Genomic DNA, 21,442 nt, shown 5'->3' on the forward strand with positions numbered 1-21,442 from the left:
TTTGTATCCTGTCCCAGCACTGTCCACATCCAGATATTTGTGCCCAATAGATTTACGCTCACAGTTGTATTCATGTATTTATTTATACTATTAAAAAATAGATAAATACATCACAACTTAAGTATGAATTGTTATTTTCTGTTTTTAATAAACACATTGTAAGCAGATAAATGAAAAGGTATACATTAACTGTTTGTATACTTTGTCTTTATGTCTTTTCCCCCTTTTTAATCTCAATCTGGTGTCACCAATGGAATGCTAGTCGCATCCCACCATGACACCCAAAGCACTTGCACAAGAATGGTGGAAGAGTGAATGCAATCCTGCAATATACCTGTATGCCAACACACATCCTGTGTTTTCCAAGTGCTGGTCAGAAAGAATTAAATGTCTGCACACTGTCTTGTCCTGTCTGTTTTGACAATGTACACCGCACAATATGTCGATCCAAGCCCTGACAAAGAATGAACAATAGCCAGTAATGGATAATACACTGCCACTATACTGTACATCATCATGACATTTTTAAAAGGAATTCTGAACATTGACAAAGTGCTTGTCTGTGCGCTAAATGGTAAACATGATTCAAACCGTTATGAATAGGCTGCACAAAATAAATTTAAAAATCACTTCCAGATAAAATCTTTGTTCACAAATCCTTTTGTTCACAAAATGTGTTGTCTATAATAGTTTAGGTAGGCGATGTTTACTGCACAAGTGTCTTGACCATTTAGTGCACCTATAGTAGATGCAGCTCTGTTTAAGGTATGCCTTACTATCTGGGTATCTCCCTTTGCTAACATACTACCTGATGCACTATTTCCATCACATATTTCTTCTGCATCTGATGTCTGTTTCTTTGATTCTGTACACATCTTAAGCATATATAACAGAAACATATTTTAGCTGTACCATGTTACAGGTAGAACAAAATTCCTTCTGTAACCATGTACCACTCTGGTAATGATCGTAACACTTTGTGATACCTGTTTGAAAACACTGACAATATTTTTTCAAAAAGAATATATTGAATATTAAATTAGGAGTGATTGTTCAAAAAAAAACAAAAAAAACAAATGATGCCACATCTTTTGCATTGCAAAGCACACTACTTGCAGATTAGAGTGAAAAAGTAATGGATTGATGCCATGTGCTGTTCCCTGTACTATAAGACATTAATTGATGCTCTTTCACTAAATAAATAGGCAATATTGGTAAGATTTGACAGATGTCAGCTGAATTATGAAGCTGTCATTTTAATGGCATTTGGCTGATGAAGCAGGAAGAGATCACAGCTTCAATCTGTTTACAAAGCCACTTTCCAAAGTGACATGATGATGTTAATACACATATCAAGGAAAAGTAACTTTTGGCCAATGGGCAGTAATTTAAATTGTAAAAGGAGATGCTACTAAATTGATGGTCTTCAAGCATGAAGTTTTTCTTAACAATAGTAGCAAGCAATAGAAATAAAGATGGATGTATAAATACATGCCCAGTGAGAAGGTCCACTGCATAATGTGGCTGTCAGATAAGACTGCACATCAGGTAAATAAAAAAAGTTATTCTCAAGTAAACCAGACTGAATACAAATAACTTAAAATTAACCCTTAGGCCAGAAAGGATGAGACTCTTGTTATTGAAAGTGATCCTCCAGCAAATATGTACTGTAGGCTGTACCTCCAGTTAAAAAAGGCTAAGATGCAGGTGAATAAAATAGAAGGTCGTGTAAATAACACTGGATTTTATGTTAGTTGTGGATTAACTGACCTATTTAAAACTGCATCCTGGGAAAATAAGGACAACCCCTATGTAAATAATGCTAAACCTTGGCTGAACATTAGCCGTCTTTCCATCAGCCTGTTTTATACAAACACAAAGATACTTCATGCACTCCAGTTCTGTATAAAATGTGTATTTATTGCCAATGTTTTTATAATATTGCTGTCTAGATGACACATGATCAGGCTACTACAAAGTGATAGTGGTTTAACAAACACAATCAAAGATAATACTACGTCTTTCATTGTGTCTCTTTATTTTGATGGATTTAGTATGGTCTATTTTCATTTGTTTTCAATCATTATAAATAAATGAACAAATCAATCGATTGATCATGAATAAGTCATTCGATTGAATCATCTTAACCAGTTAGCTACTGATTTCATTTCTTGTGCAAGTAGACTTTTTCCTCATGTAATGAAATCCGAATGATTATTTGGCAGTGTGACTAGACTCACCCTCTTTTCAGTTGACCACATAAAGACAGGTTAATTTATGCATGTTCTGCAGCGTAAATGCTAATGCAAATGCACCAGGTTCATTCACTGGCCTTTGTTGTACTTCACCTTCAAATCTAAGGTGCAAGGAGGAAATAAGGTGCAATTATATGGCAATTTGTCTCTTTAAATTTAAATGAAAATGTGTTTTTCTGTGCAGCAATTAAATTGCATTTACCACCTCTATTCTGTTTTATTATAGAAATTGTTTAAAGTAACATGGAATAAATGCTAACATGTGAGAGAAAGAGAAAGGAAATTAATTCCTAACTAATTCTTATATCATAGATGACAGCTCTGTAGCACATGTATCACCATAAGACAGGATTCTCTTCCTGAAAAAAGTGCATTCTTTCCCTCCAATATGTAATCTGTAAATGATCTGAAACCACCCTAAAGTGCAGTCCTTTTTGGTACATAATGTGGTCCTAAAACTATCTTTACATCTGTAAATCTCAATATATGCAGTATTCAGACTGAATTGGAAAAAATGTAACCATGCAGAAAAAAAACCCAATATTTGGATTCTGTGCTAATGTACATGGTAGATTTCTTTTCCCTAACTTTAAACAATGGGAAATATCTTGTGATCTGTAAAGCTCAACAGTATAGCTAAGAAACAGCCTCCTAGGGTTACATATGATAGTCTGTAACATCAGCAAGCTCTCCTGACAAAAGCACTGTAGATGGGAGAATGCCACAGCTTCCCTATAGTGAAAGTTCTGACTTGTTTATATACAATAATTGAGGAGTAGACAAATATTTTACAAATCATAATAAGTAATAGCTAAAACTATGATAGCTAAATGAACATACTCAAGGAACATAACATAGAAAAGGATGGAGGGAATACAAAATATTAACAGTTGACTTGATTACCAATAATTTTAATGCCAGTACCCTAGCACCTGTATAGCTATATAGGCTAACTACTGTGCCTTAGCCCCAACAGGGCAGACTATGAGAGGTATTATTAGTAGCTAGATACAGCAGATAACTTGACAGTTGCATAAATGACACTTAAAAACCTGACTAGCTGACTAGTTATACACAGAGAGATATCTACATGAATGATTACTAGCTACCAACAAAGCCCATTACATAAAGGCTATGTACAAAGATCTTTACTACTGTGAGCTAGCTAGAAAGACATTTGTTAAATAAAAATGTAAACATCAAAGTAAAAAACACAATGTCAGAGAACTGCCACAAAAATGACTTGTGTTAGAAAATTTCATTCTTAATGGCACTAACAGAACTTTTCCAAATGTTAACCCCTCTTTCGCTTCCCCTGACTATGGCAACATCATTGATCCATTAACTACTATAAAGCTACAGTGACATTCACTTAAACTAGCTAGCTACCTTCCGGAAAACGTGGATGATAATGTGAGAAACATACTGCAGATGGTGGTGTCCTATTTTGACTAACAGGGCTTTTTGAGACAAAATATTATCTTATTTATTCTCGAATATCTAGTTATATCACTCATAGGTTAAAGTTAGCCACATGGACTGTTTATTACTGCTTTACAACATACAGTCATAACAATAACACAGAGATGTTTTGGGAATAATATAAAAAGTAACGGGCAGTGAAGCCATGGAAATGTGATCTTCAAACAATTGTTAAAACAATGACTGAATCACTTTCCCAGTGAATAACATCAACACCTCTCAGGCTGGTCAATAATCTCTTTTTCATTTACACCAGTTACTGATGGTTTGTAGTTCAGGTGTGTTTACACCCAGCTATCTCTATGAGAATCAAAATAATACAGATGAAATTGACAGATGCTGTATTTATCTCAACATGAATAAATAACAAAATACTAGGCAGGTCTATAACTTTCAATAGACTTAAATCAGACTGTATTTGGTGCTGACATTCTTTTGGGATTGTAAAATTACCTTGGCATCATGAGTTTCTTTCAACACTGTAGTAAGTTTATTAGCGCAGAGAACCATTTTGCATTCACAAAGGAGCAGGTACTTTGAACTTTAACAATGTAATGGTTAATAAATTGAACAACTGGCAACGTTTTAATGATACATTTTCATGTGATCAATGTGTAATGTTTTGATGTTCATTATTAATGTTATTTAAAACAATTAAGACAAAATAAATTTTGTTCCATCCACCATTTTAGTAGATTAAATGATTTATGGCATCTTGTAATTCTTATATCTCATGCATTCTGTGATACAGGTGGAATTTTACAGGACATATTTTAGTATTGCATCCTGCTTAGGGGACTGTCTCCAACCCGGGAACTGAATCCATGCTCCTCAAAGAACAAGTTTTAGTCCTCCCTGATTCCCTTGGCAGCAAGCAAGTTGGCACTCAATGCACAATAGCACTTAGAGGAACTTTGCTACTGCAGACAAATGTATAGTATACAGGCTACTGCCTGTTCCTGCAGAAAAATCTACTGATATCTATGAGTTGTCCATGCCTTCATCCTCAGTCGTCATCTGTATGCCTCTGTCCCCACGACTTTAGATCTAAGTTGTTCTAAGTGTACTTAAACTTATTTATTTACAGTTTGCTGCCCTTTCTTTTTGCCATGACATGGATGCTATTGTGTGTCTGTAGATTATCAGCTCATGATTGGTTTACAACAGTGGGGCTTCATACGTTGATGGTTAATATATACACAAGCTCTCCACCAAAGACACCTGTAACAAAGAAGCTATGTCACCTGAATCAAGGTTGGTAAGTACAGTATGTGTGTCCTGCAAGGAGGAGCAAATTATTGCTCTAAAAATACTATTCATGAAAGACATTCCGTGTGCATGCGTACAGTGCAGATCTGAAGTCTCTCTTCAACACCAAAATCACTGATATTCTCAACATCGAATGGTTCCCACTGGTTATTACCTCACTTGTACCATTAAACCGTGCACGCTCTGCGTTTTCCAGTTTTTGATGAATGAACAACGCCTAATGTCGTGTTCATTTAAGAGTTCAAAATGTCCCGGTAAATGGTGTCTTTAACTGGATGACTTCTTAGACTGTATATAACAACATAATAATATACGTACATGTATTTTTTTTTTTTTTTTGATTGATTGATTTCTGTTTTTTTGCGGATGGATATTTGTCTCGGAACGATACGGGACTGCGCATGCAGACTGGTTTGCCTCATCGGTGTGCGAACAGTGCTGCATTGAGGCAGCTGCTCGGCGCTTCACAGTGGATCCTCTCTGAGGTCGGCAGTGAACGCGTGAACAGTGAGCGCAAGAGAGAGAGAGAGAGAGAGAGACAGGAGCGAGAGTGTCGGTCCTTTCGCACAGCCACAAAGCTCGCAACAACTCGCCGCGAACAAGGGAAAGCTGTCAGTCGGCTGAACCCTGCTGCAAAATGATTCTCAACATCATCTGTTTTCTCGGATTGCTCGTCTGCAGCAGTCAAGGTAGGAAAAAAAAATATTAATTTGCGCTAGGGTATAAGTTGCGGGGGTTTCATTTCACCCTTCCGCTCACATCTTTGCCTTGATTGGAAGTGCTGTGGGTTGTTAGGGGAGATGTGGCTGAAGGAGATGAGAGAGGGGCGGATTATTGGGTCTGCAGTGTTTTGTAGTTGGAGCACGTCCTTTTCGGGAGAATGCATTTTTTAAATTTGTGAACCAGTTTGGTGTTTTCGGTCTGAATCTTTTCTCTGACGCTATCTTAATTCCTGAGCGCGACATCCCGTTTAGATGAACGCAGGGTGTTGTGGTATTTGGGTTTATTTCAACATGTTACAAGTTGTGTGTTGTGTCACGGTGTCACTGGCATTCAGTCTGCGAGCTTTTCAGAACAGAGCAGCAACTGAAGCCTTTTGCTGTGACGATGTCAGTCGACCGGAGGAAGGGTCCTGATGTTTTTTTTTTGTGTGAAATGTGAATAGATTGACACGGGTTCTGTTAGATAACAGGTATGGGGCACAGGAGGCAGGTCCGAATTTCCGAGCTCGGTGTGGCTGTTAACTCAGAAAGCAATACAGCGAGATGTCGGAAGAGCCATTGATACGATCGTTAAGCGTTGTCACTGCTACCCTTCAAGTTCACGCTGCATGTGCACAAGACACTTAACAAAACAACTATAGTTATACCCGCATCAGCAACGAGATAATCAACGTCAGTGTTTCTGCATATTAAAGAAGGAAGACAGATGGTTGCTAAAAAGAAAGGGAAGTTGTGTGTCATGCACAAAGAAGTGGGATGCGCGGGCAGCATCTCGTATACAGCATCTATCCCTAATGGTAACTGTATACATATCACACATGTAGCACATGCACCTATGGAGCGGGTAAAAGCATGGAATTGTTTAAACTGACCAACATTCGCATTTCTCTGTTAGTATCAGCGCTTTACCCCGTATACAGAAAAAGGTTGTAGGAGCATCACGCTTTGCCGTCTATGCCCTTCGATTACTTTGAACTTTGTCGAGCAATAAGTGCGCGCGTCTGCAAGTCCCAAGGGAGCGGAGAGAGGTTTGTTTGAACAGATTTTTTTTTTACCTGACGCAGGACGGCAGGTGGGGGTAGAGCGCTGCGCACTGATTTAAAGCGGAGCTAGTCTGGAGGACGCTGATGCTAGGAGCGTTTTCGTCCTCTGGAGCCGAGTGTGGCCAGGCGAGGCGATTTCTAACCCGCATGAACTCGTTCGGATGCTTATTCACGGATTCGGTAAGGCTAGCCTATCCAGTCGTTCGTCTTCAGGATACAGGCTGGTCAGCTTAACAACAAGTGACCATGTTCAGAAACATATTTGTTATCTTTTTTTTTACCGAACAGGAGGAAACAAGATGTGGTTGTGTATCGAATACCTCACAATTATATGTTATTATAAGTCTTTTCAAGTGTCATCTGTTTTGCAAAGCGTGAATTGATTTGCATTGAACTTCTTCTTTATCACTTTAAATATCTTAATTTCATTGCATTACTCCCATTTGTACTTATTTGTGCGTATTTCGCGCCAGCTGTTAGCCAGCAAGCGTTTCCCTTGTAGCACTACCTTCGGCAGTTTCCCCACATCATAAATGGATATGAATCTGTCTGGATGCCATCTCTACACATCCAAATCAATTCTGTTCAGTCGCTTCTGTGGTAGGCTTCTGTGACAAGCTTAAATCTGATGATGCGCCCACTGCCAAAGCTGTGTGTAACACGTATCTCCTGCGCCAGATGTATATGAGCAGCGCTTAGAACGCATATACTTGCATCAGCCCTATAAAGCCCACGATTAACACTCCTCTACTGGTCCAGCCATATAAAAAACACCATTAATGCTTATCTGCTTCTCTCCCTGCACGGGGAAAAAAAAGCTCATCTCCCTGGCCATATAAACACCTGACTTAACACTGTTTCTGAGTGGTTTACACAGTTAAAAATCAATGGCTCTGAGATGAGAGATGTTTGATCGGCTATGACACATCTTATGGGGCTTTGCTTTCAGTTGCTTAGTGGGAACAGTAAAACTGTTTTGCAGAGGCAATAGCTTTTTGTGATTGGTGGAGAAAGAGACAATTAAATAAACAGGCCGGTCACAGCTGCGTAATTAGCATATGTTATCATGATCAAGGAGATGCTGATGTTGTCAACGATGGTGATGATGATGGAAACAAACTGATCCGAATCTCACCCTCCCCATCATCAGTGAAATAACAGGGGTTAACCCTAACCCTAACCCTAAACCCCATCAGATACAGTAGTAGACCCTCTGATTCACTAAGATTTCACATGCTCTAAGAAGCACTGTATCGACAGAATGCCAGAAGCATACAGGTGGGAATTCAACGAATCTATGATTCCACTGATGTGATGATGCAAGCTAAATTCTCAGTCATTATTTAGAGCCAAATCGCAGAATGTTTTTGACTTTCAAAGAAACAACATCACAGTTTGAAATCCTTGTTCCTGTTCCTGGTTTTCTAGCTTTCTCATTTGATAAGGTGCACAGTGAGATTCAGAATCCCTGCTGCTTTGGGCATGGGGGTGAATCATAAAAGGAAACGGCAAAAAGCCACAGCTCCAGTGGGAGGTTACTGTGCTGTGCGTTAGGATCAGTTTCCTGTGGGAGGTTACTGTACTCTGTAGTATGGTGAGCTTTCTCTTGAAGGTTACAGCAATCTGTACTTGGGTAGGTGTCCTGTAGGAGGTTACCCCAGCCTGTATTAGGGCAGATCATGTTACAGCAGGAAGTTTTGTCTTGAATTTCGATAATACTCATACACATTTTATACACATTACACATTAAGTGAAAATACACATTTTCACTTAATGTGTAATCTTCTGCAAAGCAGAACAATTTGTAAGCATTTTTTGCAGCCTGTTGGATCAGTGGCAGGAATCAGTTTTGTGGCGAAAGATAACCGTGGTAACAGCCTTAAATATTAACTTCTCTCCGCCGTGATAAAACTGTATTCAACACTGAACAAAAAGAAGAGCTGCTGTATTGGTGGAAATGGATTCTCTGGATAGAAGCTCCAGCTATCTGGAGTGATCATCTCAGTGAGGCAGTAATCCAGGCGGGACATCAGGAACTGCTGGTCGCATGTGAGTGGATAGACAAATAGACAGCATCATTGCTGTGCCCATAGTTCCATGTGCTAGAAATAACAACCCAGCAAACACATGTCATCATAATGTTCCAGTAATGTAGTCACAGTGTTTTCCTGTCGTAAAAATTTCACACAACACTGTGACATTTGCAAGCTGTGAGGACTCAACAACAAAGAGAAGGTAGAGTGAAATTTTCTCCTTGAATAGAACCGTTGTTTGCACCTGCAGGTGTTTGATGCCCATGTTTAAATACACTTATTCTCTCTTGGGGGTATACTTCTCTCGGAGTATAATTAGAAACCACATTTCATTTTTTCCTTTCACCAGGTCATTGCTAATGTTTCCAGGAAGGTTTATGTAAGAATTCAAGGCAAGATAAAATAAATTATTGGCTCTACGGAACTCACAAGAGACCATTATGTGAGATGTTAAGTGCCATAATTAAGATATTTCTCTGACTCTTTCTGTGAAATGTCAGAAGCAAGAGCACTGAAAGATTTATGCCCTGGTGCAGCGTGCCTGCCTGACTGCACAGAATGCACATCTTAGCCGGCTCCGCGTGGTCATCTCCACAGAATGAGCCTGCAGGAGACTAGGACAGCACACACGGGAGGGAGAAAATAGCCGTCACACACTGGCTCACACATGCACCAACAACACACACACACACACACACACACACACGTGTGTGCGCACACACACAGGGCACTTCTGAACCAATCTGGGAGTGTATGTCGTAGGAGTGAACAGTTACTCAGGCCTTTGTAGGAGACCATCCCAGCAGAACAGGCCCTTCCCACTGTGCTGCTTGGTCATTGCATATATCCTTCATTTCATGTAAACATGATGAAAATACATGAGCACGTTTAAGGTATGCAATGTTCAGTTTTAAAACCAAGTAAATAATACCTTTTACCATACCTTTTAACTTTTGGAGTTCACTGTTTCTGTCTATATATACACATACACGTTCGACACTGTGTAATAGAATGCAGAATGTCCCATTAAAGACATACACAGTTGTTCATATAAGAAATAGCTTGTCTGTGCCTTTTCATGCAGAGAAATTGATTGTATTATGTGATTAATTGAGTGAAAGGAGAGCACACACAAGCCTATATGAAAATGGAATTACTCCCTGAGGGAATTGCATAAGGAAAATCAATTTAAAGAATGGCTGGAGTCAGCGGGCTTCTGAATCATAATAAGGGCAATTTCAATGTTACAGATATAAGATTTATTTTGGTGTTTAAAAGATGCTTTGTTGTTGTGTTGTTTTTTAAGATCATCTCCCATCTGTTCATTGCATGAAATTACAGTTATACACAATCATCTTGAGATTGCTTATATAATAATGTGCATGTAACCATACAGATACTGCATATGTGTGTAGTACTATACATTTTGTTATGCAGGGTTTACAGTGTTGTCCCCATTCTCTTTTGAATCTCATGCCACCTCAGTTTGCATGACAGCGTATTAGAAAAATTAAAACATATTATATTATAAAATATATTATAAAATATTAAAACAGTGTTTCATATGCACAACTGCAAGATGGATAAAATCTACAGAATCGTGATGCTGTAGAACAGACATTCATCTAATAAATTTCTCCAAGTGTGACATTTAACATACACACCAAAAACAAAGCAAGGTTTACTGAACCTTTTTGGGGGGTGGGGGTGAGGGGGTGCTTTTCCCTTCAAAATACCAGTATAATGAGTCAGTCTCTGGACTGAACTGCTGTTTACTAGGCCTGCTGAAATCCCTTCAGAACACTAGTGTTCATGTTTTGGATTTTTTTTTTATTATCCCCATCATTTGGATGATGTAAAACAGCCCTCAGAAGATTAACACCCTATTCCCCACAGGAGATTCTAATGTGATGATATAACCAAAACTCAAAACCACCTGTTTAATCTAGATTTCTGCTACATATTGACACTACATTCTATGTATGAATTAAATACAAAACAATTGTGTATCTCTAATATTTGTTTAATAACCCATTCACTTAGCCAACATAAATGTTTTTCATGTCATATGTCAAATATGTCTTAAAACCTCTCAAAATTCAATTTTTTTTTGGCAGGGAAGAGCTAGTCTTGCCCTAGATGAAGAGTAAATTCATTACTTGAGGAAAAAAAATCAAAATTCAAGAGAAGTCCATTTGCATATGTTGTTTGTTCTCTTTAAAAAAAAGTCACAAGAAAAAATGGTCACTATGAATCAGAGTTGGGATCAATTCCATTTTAATTCATTTAATTCAGTAATTTAATTAGAATTTCATTCTGAGAAGGGGGCACTTTTGTAGTTCTGTGCTTGAACTGGAATGGAAATGGACTTCACCCTAACTTGGAGTTTATTATGTGGAAATTATTTATGACACGACAATCTTTTACAGTCTTGACCGCACTGTTTCAGGAAAAGAGCCCAACTGAAAATAAAGTGCATCAAGAATATTCATAATGAGGCATGCCTGTACCTGCCTGGCCCAACCATAAGATTCATCACTTGTGTCAGCAATATGTGTTACTCTGCTAAATAAATGGTGAACTAAACATAACTCATTTAATTATAAAGCTACTTTAGTTACTGTGTAACTCAAGTTTTTGGTTAGTGAAGCTAAAATGTGAACATTGTAAAATGGTTACATGAGAAAAATGGCATACAATGGTTACATCTAAAAAAGGCGTACACATGAAAGTAAAGAAGGCATGCATTTAAAAAATAAAAACAATTTCTTATTAACAGTTTAATTTTAGATAAATAGCATCACATACAGTATGAAAATAAACAAAGAGGACATTGTTAAATCAGAAACATTAAAAAAATAGTTGTAACTGTAATTTTATTCCAACCAGTTAGAGATTTAGTGGGTACTTGGAATACGAGGAAGAGAAATAAAAAAAAGAAATGGTGGTTCTGTTTACAACAAACTGGTAGGGGGAAAAATCTGTTTCTATTTCCTTTTCAGGTCTGTCATATGTTACCATCTGTCTCTAAATGGGTCATATCATTTTCCTTGTACTATCACATGGTAGCTGAGGCAGGTTCATACAATGTCCCTCTGTCTTCTTATTACAAAAGACTACATTTTTCCTCTGCTAGACACGATGGGTCTGGATGAAATGGATGGCGCTTTTCTGCTGGTGAGAATTTCTGCATCACAGCCTCTCAGACAGAGCAGTGTTATTACAGATTTTGCAATCATTTAAGTGGATGGTGAGCTGACACTTAAGGACTCATTGTCACAACAATCTTTAGTCTTGAGCAGGCCTTGCGTCCCTATCAGAGCATGCTCTAGTCTCATTTTGATGTTATTTGTTGGGAAGGATTGGGCTATCAGTGGGTTTCTGTGCTCTCTTGCTGTGTGGGGGTATGGGATTTTGGGTGGTGACAAAAAAAAAAACTGCATTAGACGTCATGCTCAATCTGAAGGAACGTGGTAAAGCTGTGCAACCGATTTATCAGGATTTGTTTCTACTTGAGCGAACTTATTTCTCAGTGAAATGAAGAGACAGCCATGCGTGATTTTACCCCTTTTGGGTTTGACAGCCATGGATGTGCTTTTCTTGAAGACAGGGGGCAGGGGGATGCTGTCTTCTTGCTCATTGTCTTAAGCAGGCTCGACACCAGGATAAAATACAGAGGGGTGCAATTGCAATCCACGGGGGTGCACAACAAGTCATAAATACTGTGTAGACATCGGTATATAAGAAGACAACTGGGGGTGCACTAAGGTCTGTACTGGGGTACAATGCACCCCTAAGCACCCCCATAGCGCTATGCCTGGTTTTAAGCATGGTGCAGATGGAAAAGACTGGTGCTGTAGGAGGTGAAGGTAAGCTCCCATAACCTGCTGGTTATTTTCAAATGCTCAGTGTAGGATCTAGCAGACTGTAGCACCAGTGAGCTTGAGATTCTTGCTCAAACCTAGCATGGGAATGATAAAGATTCATGTGGGTTGCATGGATTAATTCTTTGTAAAAGGCTTACTGAAAGACCCCACAGTCTATTTTTTTAGGTGATGTTATCACAGTGTGGGTCAGGCCTCAGATGACATCAGGTGTGTTAAGAGCTGGTGTCCAGACAGGTTTCACAGCCACAGGTTGCTGTGAAACAGCAAGACTCTGTGGTTTCAGTTACCTTTCAGGTCAATCTAACAGCACTTGACAATTCCAGAGACAGCAGAACATGTGGACAGTCACCAGTGTTGAGAAAAAATACATCTAGGTAATTGACCTGAAAGGAATTGGAGTTACTTAATTACCTTTGGCTTTGGTAAATTTCAATTAATTTGATTTCATCTGACTTGCATTGAATTGAATTGAATTGATTTGCAGTGAACTGAATTCATTTGAATTGAGTTGAGTACAATTGAACTGAATTGACAGATAGAAAAGATCACACATCTCCAGGCTTTTTAAAGAGAGATCAGCTGTGTTCGTATCTGAGGTGTTTCAAGGGTCTCAGCCTTAATCACTGAGCATCATGTCTGCTGAATGGGCTGCATTGAGAAAATATAACTAAGGAGAAGTTATTTTTTCATGTGCATTTTCAAAAATTGCAAGTATCAGCTGCAGGTGATTAGGTAATGGATAACAGCAAGCATGTGTGTGTGTGTGTGTGTGTGTGTGTGTGAGATGGGGGTGCTCTTAAAATCTTCCTGCCTTCAGCATTGAAGGGTATGGGAAAAGGCATTGCTTAAATAAGAGTGGGATTACCCAATTGGAAAAAATGGCAGCAGCTCATCCATTTGCCTTATCAGAACCCAGCTTACCTGACCTGGAGACATCTTGCTGCATGATGAGACCCTAACATATCTCACATGCAGTCATCGTGTTCCCCGATCAAAGCGTAATTTATCTGACCTGGGGTCATACTGCTACCCTATCAGAACCAAGCCTCCCTGAGCCAGGCTCATCCTGTTGCTATAACAAAGCTTCACTTCCCTGACCCAGAGTCATGCTGTTGACCTATCAGAACACATCTTATCTGACCTGAAGGCATCTCCTTTCCTTATCAGAGCCCAGTTTACCAGACCTGGAGGAATTTTATTGCCCTATCAGAGTCCTGCTTACCAGGCCTGCAGGCGTCCTATTGCCCTATCAATGGCCATCTTACCAGACCTGGAAGCATGATGATGACCAAACACAGCCCAGCTCCCCTGACCTGGAGTCATCTTATTGCCATATCAAAGGTCAACCCACCATACCTGGAGGCATAGGTGATTGATCAGACCCTAGCTGAGCCCTATTTCACCAGGAAACAAGATGTACTGCACTCAGAAGAGTGCCAGATTATGACTCAGACTATATTTAGATGGTTTTCTGTTGTACACACTTGAAAATATATCTTATAGTTATATACAATTATCCAGAGATTGAAAGTTTGTTTTGTTGGTGTTTATCTGTTTCAGTCTAAAATATAGAAAAGTGTAATTTTGGGCAAAATAGACCTGATTACAGTGGTATTAAAACAGCTGCGAAAGAATATACTCTGTGACTCTCATGTAATGTGTTGCATTGACGGAAAAAAAGGCTTTTTATTTTGCATTATGTTTTCATTATTGAAATGAATATGTGACAAATGGTAATTGTAATGACAGGGGCCAGCAGTAATGCCATTGCTCTGACATTAATAAGCCTGGTGCTCGGTCTCCATTGATTCTCCCCGTTCCACAGTCACAACGAGCAATGAGTCTCTCCGTATGCATAATTACAGATGCAGTAGCGTTTCCATTAGTAATGCGGGCTGACACGTACACTCCAATTGCATTTCCCTGAAGCAGTCTATTCTCCACCCTCCTGCTTTGTTCGGTGAAACCTAATCTCACAGCGAGAGCCGAAACTGAAATGAAGCACGCTCCTTCAAGGTGGTAACACCATGTGTGACAAAGACCCCCCTCAGACGTTCAAAATAGCAGCTTTGTCAGAGATATTCACTGATAAGTCAGTTGAAATGACATGTACATTAATGCAGAACAGTAGTCAGTTGGTAATAAGCTTTATTGCACCTTTGCAGCCCTTTGTCCAGATAGCGTGACCACTTTTGTGAAAGCAAACCGCGAAGCATCTCCGCTCAGGAGGGCATTTACTGAACTTACAAACATGTCTGGAAGGATCCCCAGCGGGCCGGCATGGAAAAGGTGTGCTTGATTTATGTCAAAGGGAACAGTCACTTCACTAAACAGCTGCCATTTTGGGCAGGCTCAGCCAATCAAAACCTCCTCGAGTGACTGCTGCTCCAATGAGAGATATCGACTCTGGGATAATATTCACACTGCATGGGTCATTGCGCGAGACTGTGGAAGGGACGGCTCAGTAAACGTCGATGAACTGAACATCACTCTGATTGATTGAACCCATTCTCCGCAGTCAGATCTGGAAGGTCCGCAGCATTTGGATAGTCATCAGCGGAGGACAAAAGGAGGGTGGTTTGGCTTTAAGTTAATGAATTAAACATCGTTCTGATTGATTGGCTCCATTCTCTCCCGGCAGTGATGTTGAGAAACGCGTAAAATGCTGAGAGACGCTTCATTTCACAGCGTGCCGATACAAAGTGTTCTGCCAATAATGGCTCCTGCTGGTGGCACAGAGATGGCCCACAATCCCCTCACCTTGTTTCACATATTACCGCAACACCTGTTGGGAAAAACCATGTCAGTCGGCTAGTGGGTCACAGGTTCTAATCCAAAAGGGCGATTAGAACATGTGAACAAGGAAAGTAGCTTACCTCATTAGCTCCAGTCAAACATAACAGTAAGTGAGGATAAGAATGTGTAAGAATAAGTGAGATGTAAAATAGTTAGTGCTGTAAGCCATCCTTGAAAATATTAAGTAAATTGAAAATATGTAATTAGATGTAAAAAAAAAAGTGCACAAGTATGATGGCCACCAAATTATACAATTTGCATAATAATTGTAGAGGGTCATATGTACTACAAACGATATCTGTGTGTGTGTGTGTGTGTGTGTGTGTGTGTGTGTGTGTGTGTGTGTGTGAGTGCGCGCGTGTGTGTATTAGTTTGGAGGTGGTGGTGGCATCTCTTTTCACCAATGTAAAATCACACAAAGTGGCATTAATCCACTGTTTAATGATGGCTGGTTCACAGTGCTGTATTTTATTTGGAATGTTGTAAGAACACAGTGGCTCTGGCAGCAGAATATTTTGTGTTATATAGTGTTTCCAGTTGGCAAGTTGGTTTCCCATGCTCTCTATTTCTAGCAGCTGACATATGCCTTTAAATCACAAGTCTTCATGAATGTTTTAGAGAGGAAGAGGATGAAAAACCTTTCTTCCCCCCATCCCTGGAGTTGCGGGGTTATGTGAGACATACTGTGCTTCAGAATGACTTCCCAAGAGGCCATTGTGCTCAGCTTAAACATGGCTCTCCATTACACTGTGCGTTTTTGTGCTGTCAGTTATTCAAGCTGTCTGTTAATTTTGCTTTTGTTTCCTTTTCCAATCTTTAAGAGGAGCCGTGCCAGGAACGTTTCATTGTAGCAGAACCACGTGCATTCATTTTTAAGTGAGTGAAACAGAATGGGGTCCTTTGAGCATTAGGCTTCTGGAGGAAGGGTAGTGGTGTTGCATCTTCCAAGGGGTGTGAAGGGGTTGGTTTGTTCTTTAGGCTCGCTAGCTTCATGCTGTTTTCCACCAGCACTAATGGGGCACCTCGCACGTTAAAACAAACACTAAATAAAGACGCACCCTTCTTAAGTGCAGCGCATACATACCCAGTCTCATTGTGGTGTAGACCTGGGTTAGGGAACTTACACAGGACTCCTCAGTACTTTGATGTGATAAACCTCAGACTTGTTCCAAATCAATCCTGATTCCAATTAAAAGCTTTTCACGATCAAAGTTTTGACAAGTTGACCCCGTGAGTGCGCTGATGATCAAGGTCTGCAAAAATGTTGAGATCGTCAAAAACTTGGTTATAGAACTGCTTTGTTTTTGTCTATGCAACAGAAAGAAGCAATTGTCTTGTGTTATAGACACTTGAATACAATTTGAGTGCTTTCCTCTGTCAGCTCCAGACTTTATCCAAGATTTAGTGTTGTCTTGGATCATTGTGGGAAAGACTAGGTTTCATTTTCAACAACTAGATGATATATATGCAGTAAATGAATGCACTGCATAATCTAATATGCAGTGGCAAGTAGTTCGTATCTTGCATGGCTCTAACTTTTTTCATAATCCCACAAGTAAACTCATTGTAATGAAAACAGAGTCATAGATATTTACACCACATATCTGAAGTTACCTTATTACTCTTATTTAGGGCATATATACAATAAAAAGAGCCCCACATAAAAAGAGGCAAAGAATTGACTTTGTATCTAGGAATTTGCAGGTTCAAGTACAATGTGGGGAGTGAACTAGAGTGTAATATTGAGCAAGGTCAGCAACTTGAATTGCCTCAGTGTATATTCAGTTCTGTAGGTGGAAATGTATGAATGTAGTCTGCATTGTCTACTACTAATGTAGAGACAGATGGATGATACAAACGTGTCTTTTGTGCATAATGTTTTGCTGGACTTAACAGCAGTATATGGAACAGGTCTGGAGAAAGGTCGGAGCACTGTACCCAACCTGTAGGCATATTCAGGACAGATCTCGAATGCCCAAAGAACAATTAAAGTCCCTGCCTTAATCCGGTAAAACATACACTTATGGACTCTGGCATGAAGGATGTATTTAATCAGCTAAAGCAGCATTCCTTTGCAGTAATTCACCAGTGTAATTAAACCTGGAACACAGAGCCACATTCAACCAACACTAATGCTACTGCTTCCCTCGGAAGTCCAGAGAGCTGTGGATATGTCTGTTTGTCTCTGGGGGCCTCTCACAGGTTCTTAAAGCCTGTTAAATGGGAAGAGTGAAAAGGGGTCAGGTTGAGGATATAGAACTTGAGGGGAAATGGGCTATCTCAGTACTACAGAGCACTGTGTCTGGTTTCTCACTTTTGATTTAGCATTTACCGTACCATGTCTATGCCATACTGCTTATTCATATGGTCCTGTCCAAGCCACATGTGGTTTGGTGATGCCGCAGGAAACTGAATACCACACCACTTTATAGGGTGTGACATGCTGTTGTTTGGTATGGAGTGTCAAACACCATCTCAATACCATACTGCATTGTGGACTGGTCATGACCTCTGGTATTAGTTTGTGGTACCATCCAGTTATGTAAAACTGCCTAATTGCCACTTTTTACTGGCTCAAAGGAAATGCAAAGTCACATTTGAACTCTTAGTAGTGTCTGTAATGATGAGCTGTCCATATATCAGTTGTGAGAAAGAGATGTAATCTCAAAGGCTGAGCTGTGAAGATATTATTCTCAGAGGCTTTTGCCATTTCCCTCTGTAGCTGGGATATAACATTGCTGTAATGTAGCCCAAAAGGAGCTTGTGTGATCTCACTCTCTGAATGGCGACAAAACAGACTATACCACTGGAAAGCTCTGACCTTCACAATAATTCCATGCGGTGAGTTTATGAGCTCACTGTCCTTTAGAATATGAGCCCGTGCCAAGGCACCCAGGCTGTGAACTGCTCGGGAGAATTTGGCTTCCGGACCTGAAGAGGAGAGTGTTGTCAGTACTTCCGACTCCTCTCATGTGTCTTTGACACTGGTCTCCTTTCTTTTGCTCCCACTACAGGAAATATCAAAAAGGAAAAAAAAAATGAAAAGTAAGCTTCAAACTAAAAGTCACCCCATATAGAGTCTCTTAAAGTTCAGAAGCAGAACAGAGACAGCTCCTCTGCCTCCCAGGGGGTGTACAGTGGTGCTCTTATTCAGTGATGACAGCACAAAGGTGCGCACCTGTGTGAGATTGTCTCAATCCAATTCACAGCCCAGCCTGGGTGGATTAAGTGGCATCTCCTGGAGCTCTCTCTCTCTCTCTATGTACCTCTCTCCCTCCCTCTCTTTTTTCCTTCCCCACAGCTGTCTTATCAGCGTCCACCTGCTGCTTCCACTCCAGGCTCTCCCCCCTCCTTCCCTCCCTCAGGGACCCGGGTCACCAGATTAAACTGCTCCATTCCCTTCACTTCTGACACCTGTGCCGGCGATAAGCCCCTCAAACTGGGATGCACAGAACTCCCCCGTCTGGCCTCTCAGGAGCACTGCTCATCTGAGCGTGGCTGACGAGTGCACGCGTGCGCACACACACACACACACACACACACCTGTGGGACTGTGGAGATGAAAAGGAGAGTGTAACCTTCAGAGTGACACGGGCCGCTGCACTCCCAAACTTCTCCAGACCATCCCAAACAAACGCCCCCCTCCAACCCCATTTCCTCCTGCAGCAGTTTCAACTGTCACCTGTTTTTGCACTGCACACACACACATTCATATCACTGGAAGAATTGAGGAATGTGTTTGTGCCCTTGTGTGTTTGTATCCCTGTGTGTCTTTATGTGTTTTTGTTGGGGAGGGGTTTGAGATTTTATCAGCCTAGCTGCTTTATGTTTCCATTTCCTATGAGATGACTGTAATTGTTTTACATAAGGGTAATTATATGTATGCTTTGTGGGTAAACAGGTCATATATCTGTGCTTATAGTGACAGCAATAAAAAAAGGAGACGTAATGGACTTTTTTTCTGGAAACAGAGAGGGCCAGTAATGAGTCCAGTGGGGCCCGCAGTTCGATGGAACCTCAGTCTCTGGCTCCCCAAAGGTTGAGATTAGTAACTGTTAACTGTGTTTCATTTTCCAAAGCTGAAAATCCTGCCCTGATTCTGGGGATAAAAAAGAGCGGAAGGAAACCAGAACAACAGGCTGCCATATGCCAAACAAGCTGAACCGATTAGACAAGGAGAAACGTATTTATGGAACATATTGGATTTGCAGCCGCATCTTACATATATCAGTGTCTTTAGAATTTTGACACCTTTGACTGTTAATATGACATCATGGTGATGTAATAGCAGTGCTGTAATGTCACTGAAAGATTAGAGTTGTGTGTGTGTGTGTGTGTGTTTGTATGAGTATGTGTGTTTGTGTGCATGGATGTATACACTGTGACTAAGTGATTGAAAGATGTCTACCTAAAATAAGATATGTTAATGTCTGGAAATTAACAGTTCACTTTAGGTCGAATGCCAAGTTGAGAATTATCACTTCATACAGTTCCTGAGAACAACCCTTAATTTGACATGTACAATATGATTTCTCTCACTTTTGTGCAACAGTACACATAAGGACCCACTCTTGTAGCCAAGCTCTGACTTTGTGTAATGATACCAAATCATTGCTTAGATTTTCAAATAGTGGACACAAATCACTGAATTAACAAACCCATGTAACATTAACATTGGCTCAGCAACAACCACTCTAAACACTGTCTATGAAGAACCAGGGTGACCCTCATCACGCGGTCTAACTACAGGGCAAGTGATTTACAGTTAAGTGCGACCACTTTCTCCACAGCATACAGCAGCCAGAATCTGAATGGAAAACATGTCATTGGGAGCTGCAGTCCACATTAAAACGCATTGAGCTGTATTTTAATTTCCCTTTATTTCACACAATTCAATTATGGGGAAGCATCCCAAATTCCACTGCGATTCTAGGTACATAGGTGAGTGATTTTCCTCAGTGGACGAGCCTTTGTGTGAAAAGTGTACAGCAGGAGTTCTCATCATATACTGATGAGGTTTGTCATTGGGCAGTGACCCCCATGCCCCACTTACAGTTTTAGATTGGGTAATTGTTGCGGGTGACATTTGAGTCAGACGTCAGACGAGCTTCCCAGAATGGAGTAAATGAATAATAAAATAAGCGTCTCCTCGGTTTACATGTCAATGAGATCTGATAGCAATGATAGCTCATTAGAGACAGAGAACAGTAATGAGGGCCCTTTCCCATTCCCAGAGAGACTCCCAGACCGGCTGCTGATATGCTGTCTCTCCACAAGCAAGATTCCCAGACTTGTATGCCGATACTCTCATCCCTAGCAGGGGAGAGAGGCCCAGGCTTGACTGTCAATTACCTGCACAAGAAGCACAAAACTCATTTTTTTAATAAAGGTTAAAAAAAAACTGAATAAAAATAATAGAATTGTGGACACACTGTTCTTAGATAGCTTTTGACCCTAGTCTGGCCCAATCTAGAGGCCAGGCAGGTGTCATTCATATAGAGCATAAATGGGAGTCAGCACTGATGCAGCTCGCAGTGACTGTGACTGTGGAAGTGGGTTTGTCTCAGTGATGCAGGACTTTGCTTGTGGATTTTTGTCTCATAGGACAGCAGCTGTATAGGCAGGGCTTTCTACATTTATTAAAATTTTAACATGCGTTTTAATGTAAGGTTCACTTTGACAGACACACACACACACACACACACACACACACACACACATATGAACCTTACATTAAAATGCAGAGAGAGATAGAGAGGATGAAGAGACAGAAAGATGGAGACAGAAATGGGAGCAGATCAGGAGAACGTGGGAGATGAAGGGGGTGAAATACATGCAGCTAATCTCTCATGCAGGGCCATACATGGATATCTTCGCTCTGGCTCCATGTGCTGCATGTTGACTCAGCCACCTCTCTTCCACACCTCCATGTGTCAGCAGACAGAATGTGAAGCA

The 21,442-nt window shown here is 40.3% G+C and overlaps 1 protein-coding gene across 1 annotated transcript in view; it reads left to right on the forward strand.

Moving 5' to 3' along the window:
• Positions 1 to 5,513: 5,513 nt before the first annotated feature.
• The window catches only part of LOC118785557 (neural cell adhesion molecule 2-like), a 243,082-nt gene continuing 227,153 nt past the window's right edge, over positions 5,514 to 21,442 (forward strand). Inside the window, exon 1 of the mRNA XM_036540307.1 lies at positions 5,514 to 5,695. Coding sequence (XP_036396200.1) covers positions 5,644 to 5,695 — 52 coding nt within the window. The 5' untranslated portion in view covers positions 5,514 to 5,643. The remainder of the gene's footprint in view (positions 5,696 to 21,442) is intronic.

This window comes from Megalops cyprinoides, chromosome 11 (genome assembly GCF_013368585.1).
Source record: "Megalops cyprinoides isolate fMegCyp1 chromosome 11, fMegCyp1.pri, whole genome shotgun sequence".
NCBI lineage: Eukaryota > Metazoa > Chordata > Actinopteri > Elopiformes > Megalopidae > Megalops > Megalops cyprinoides.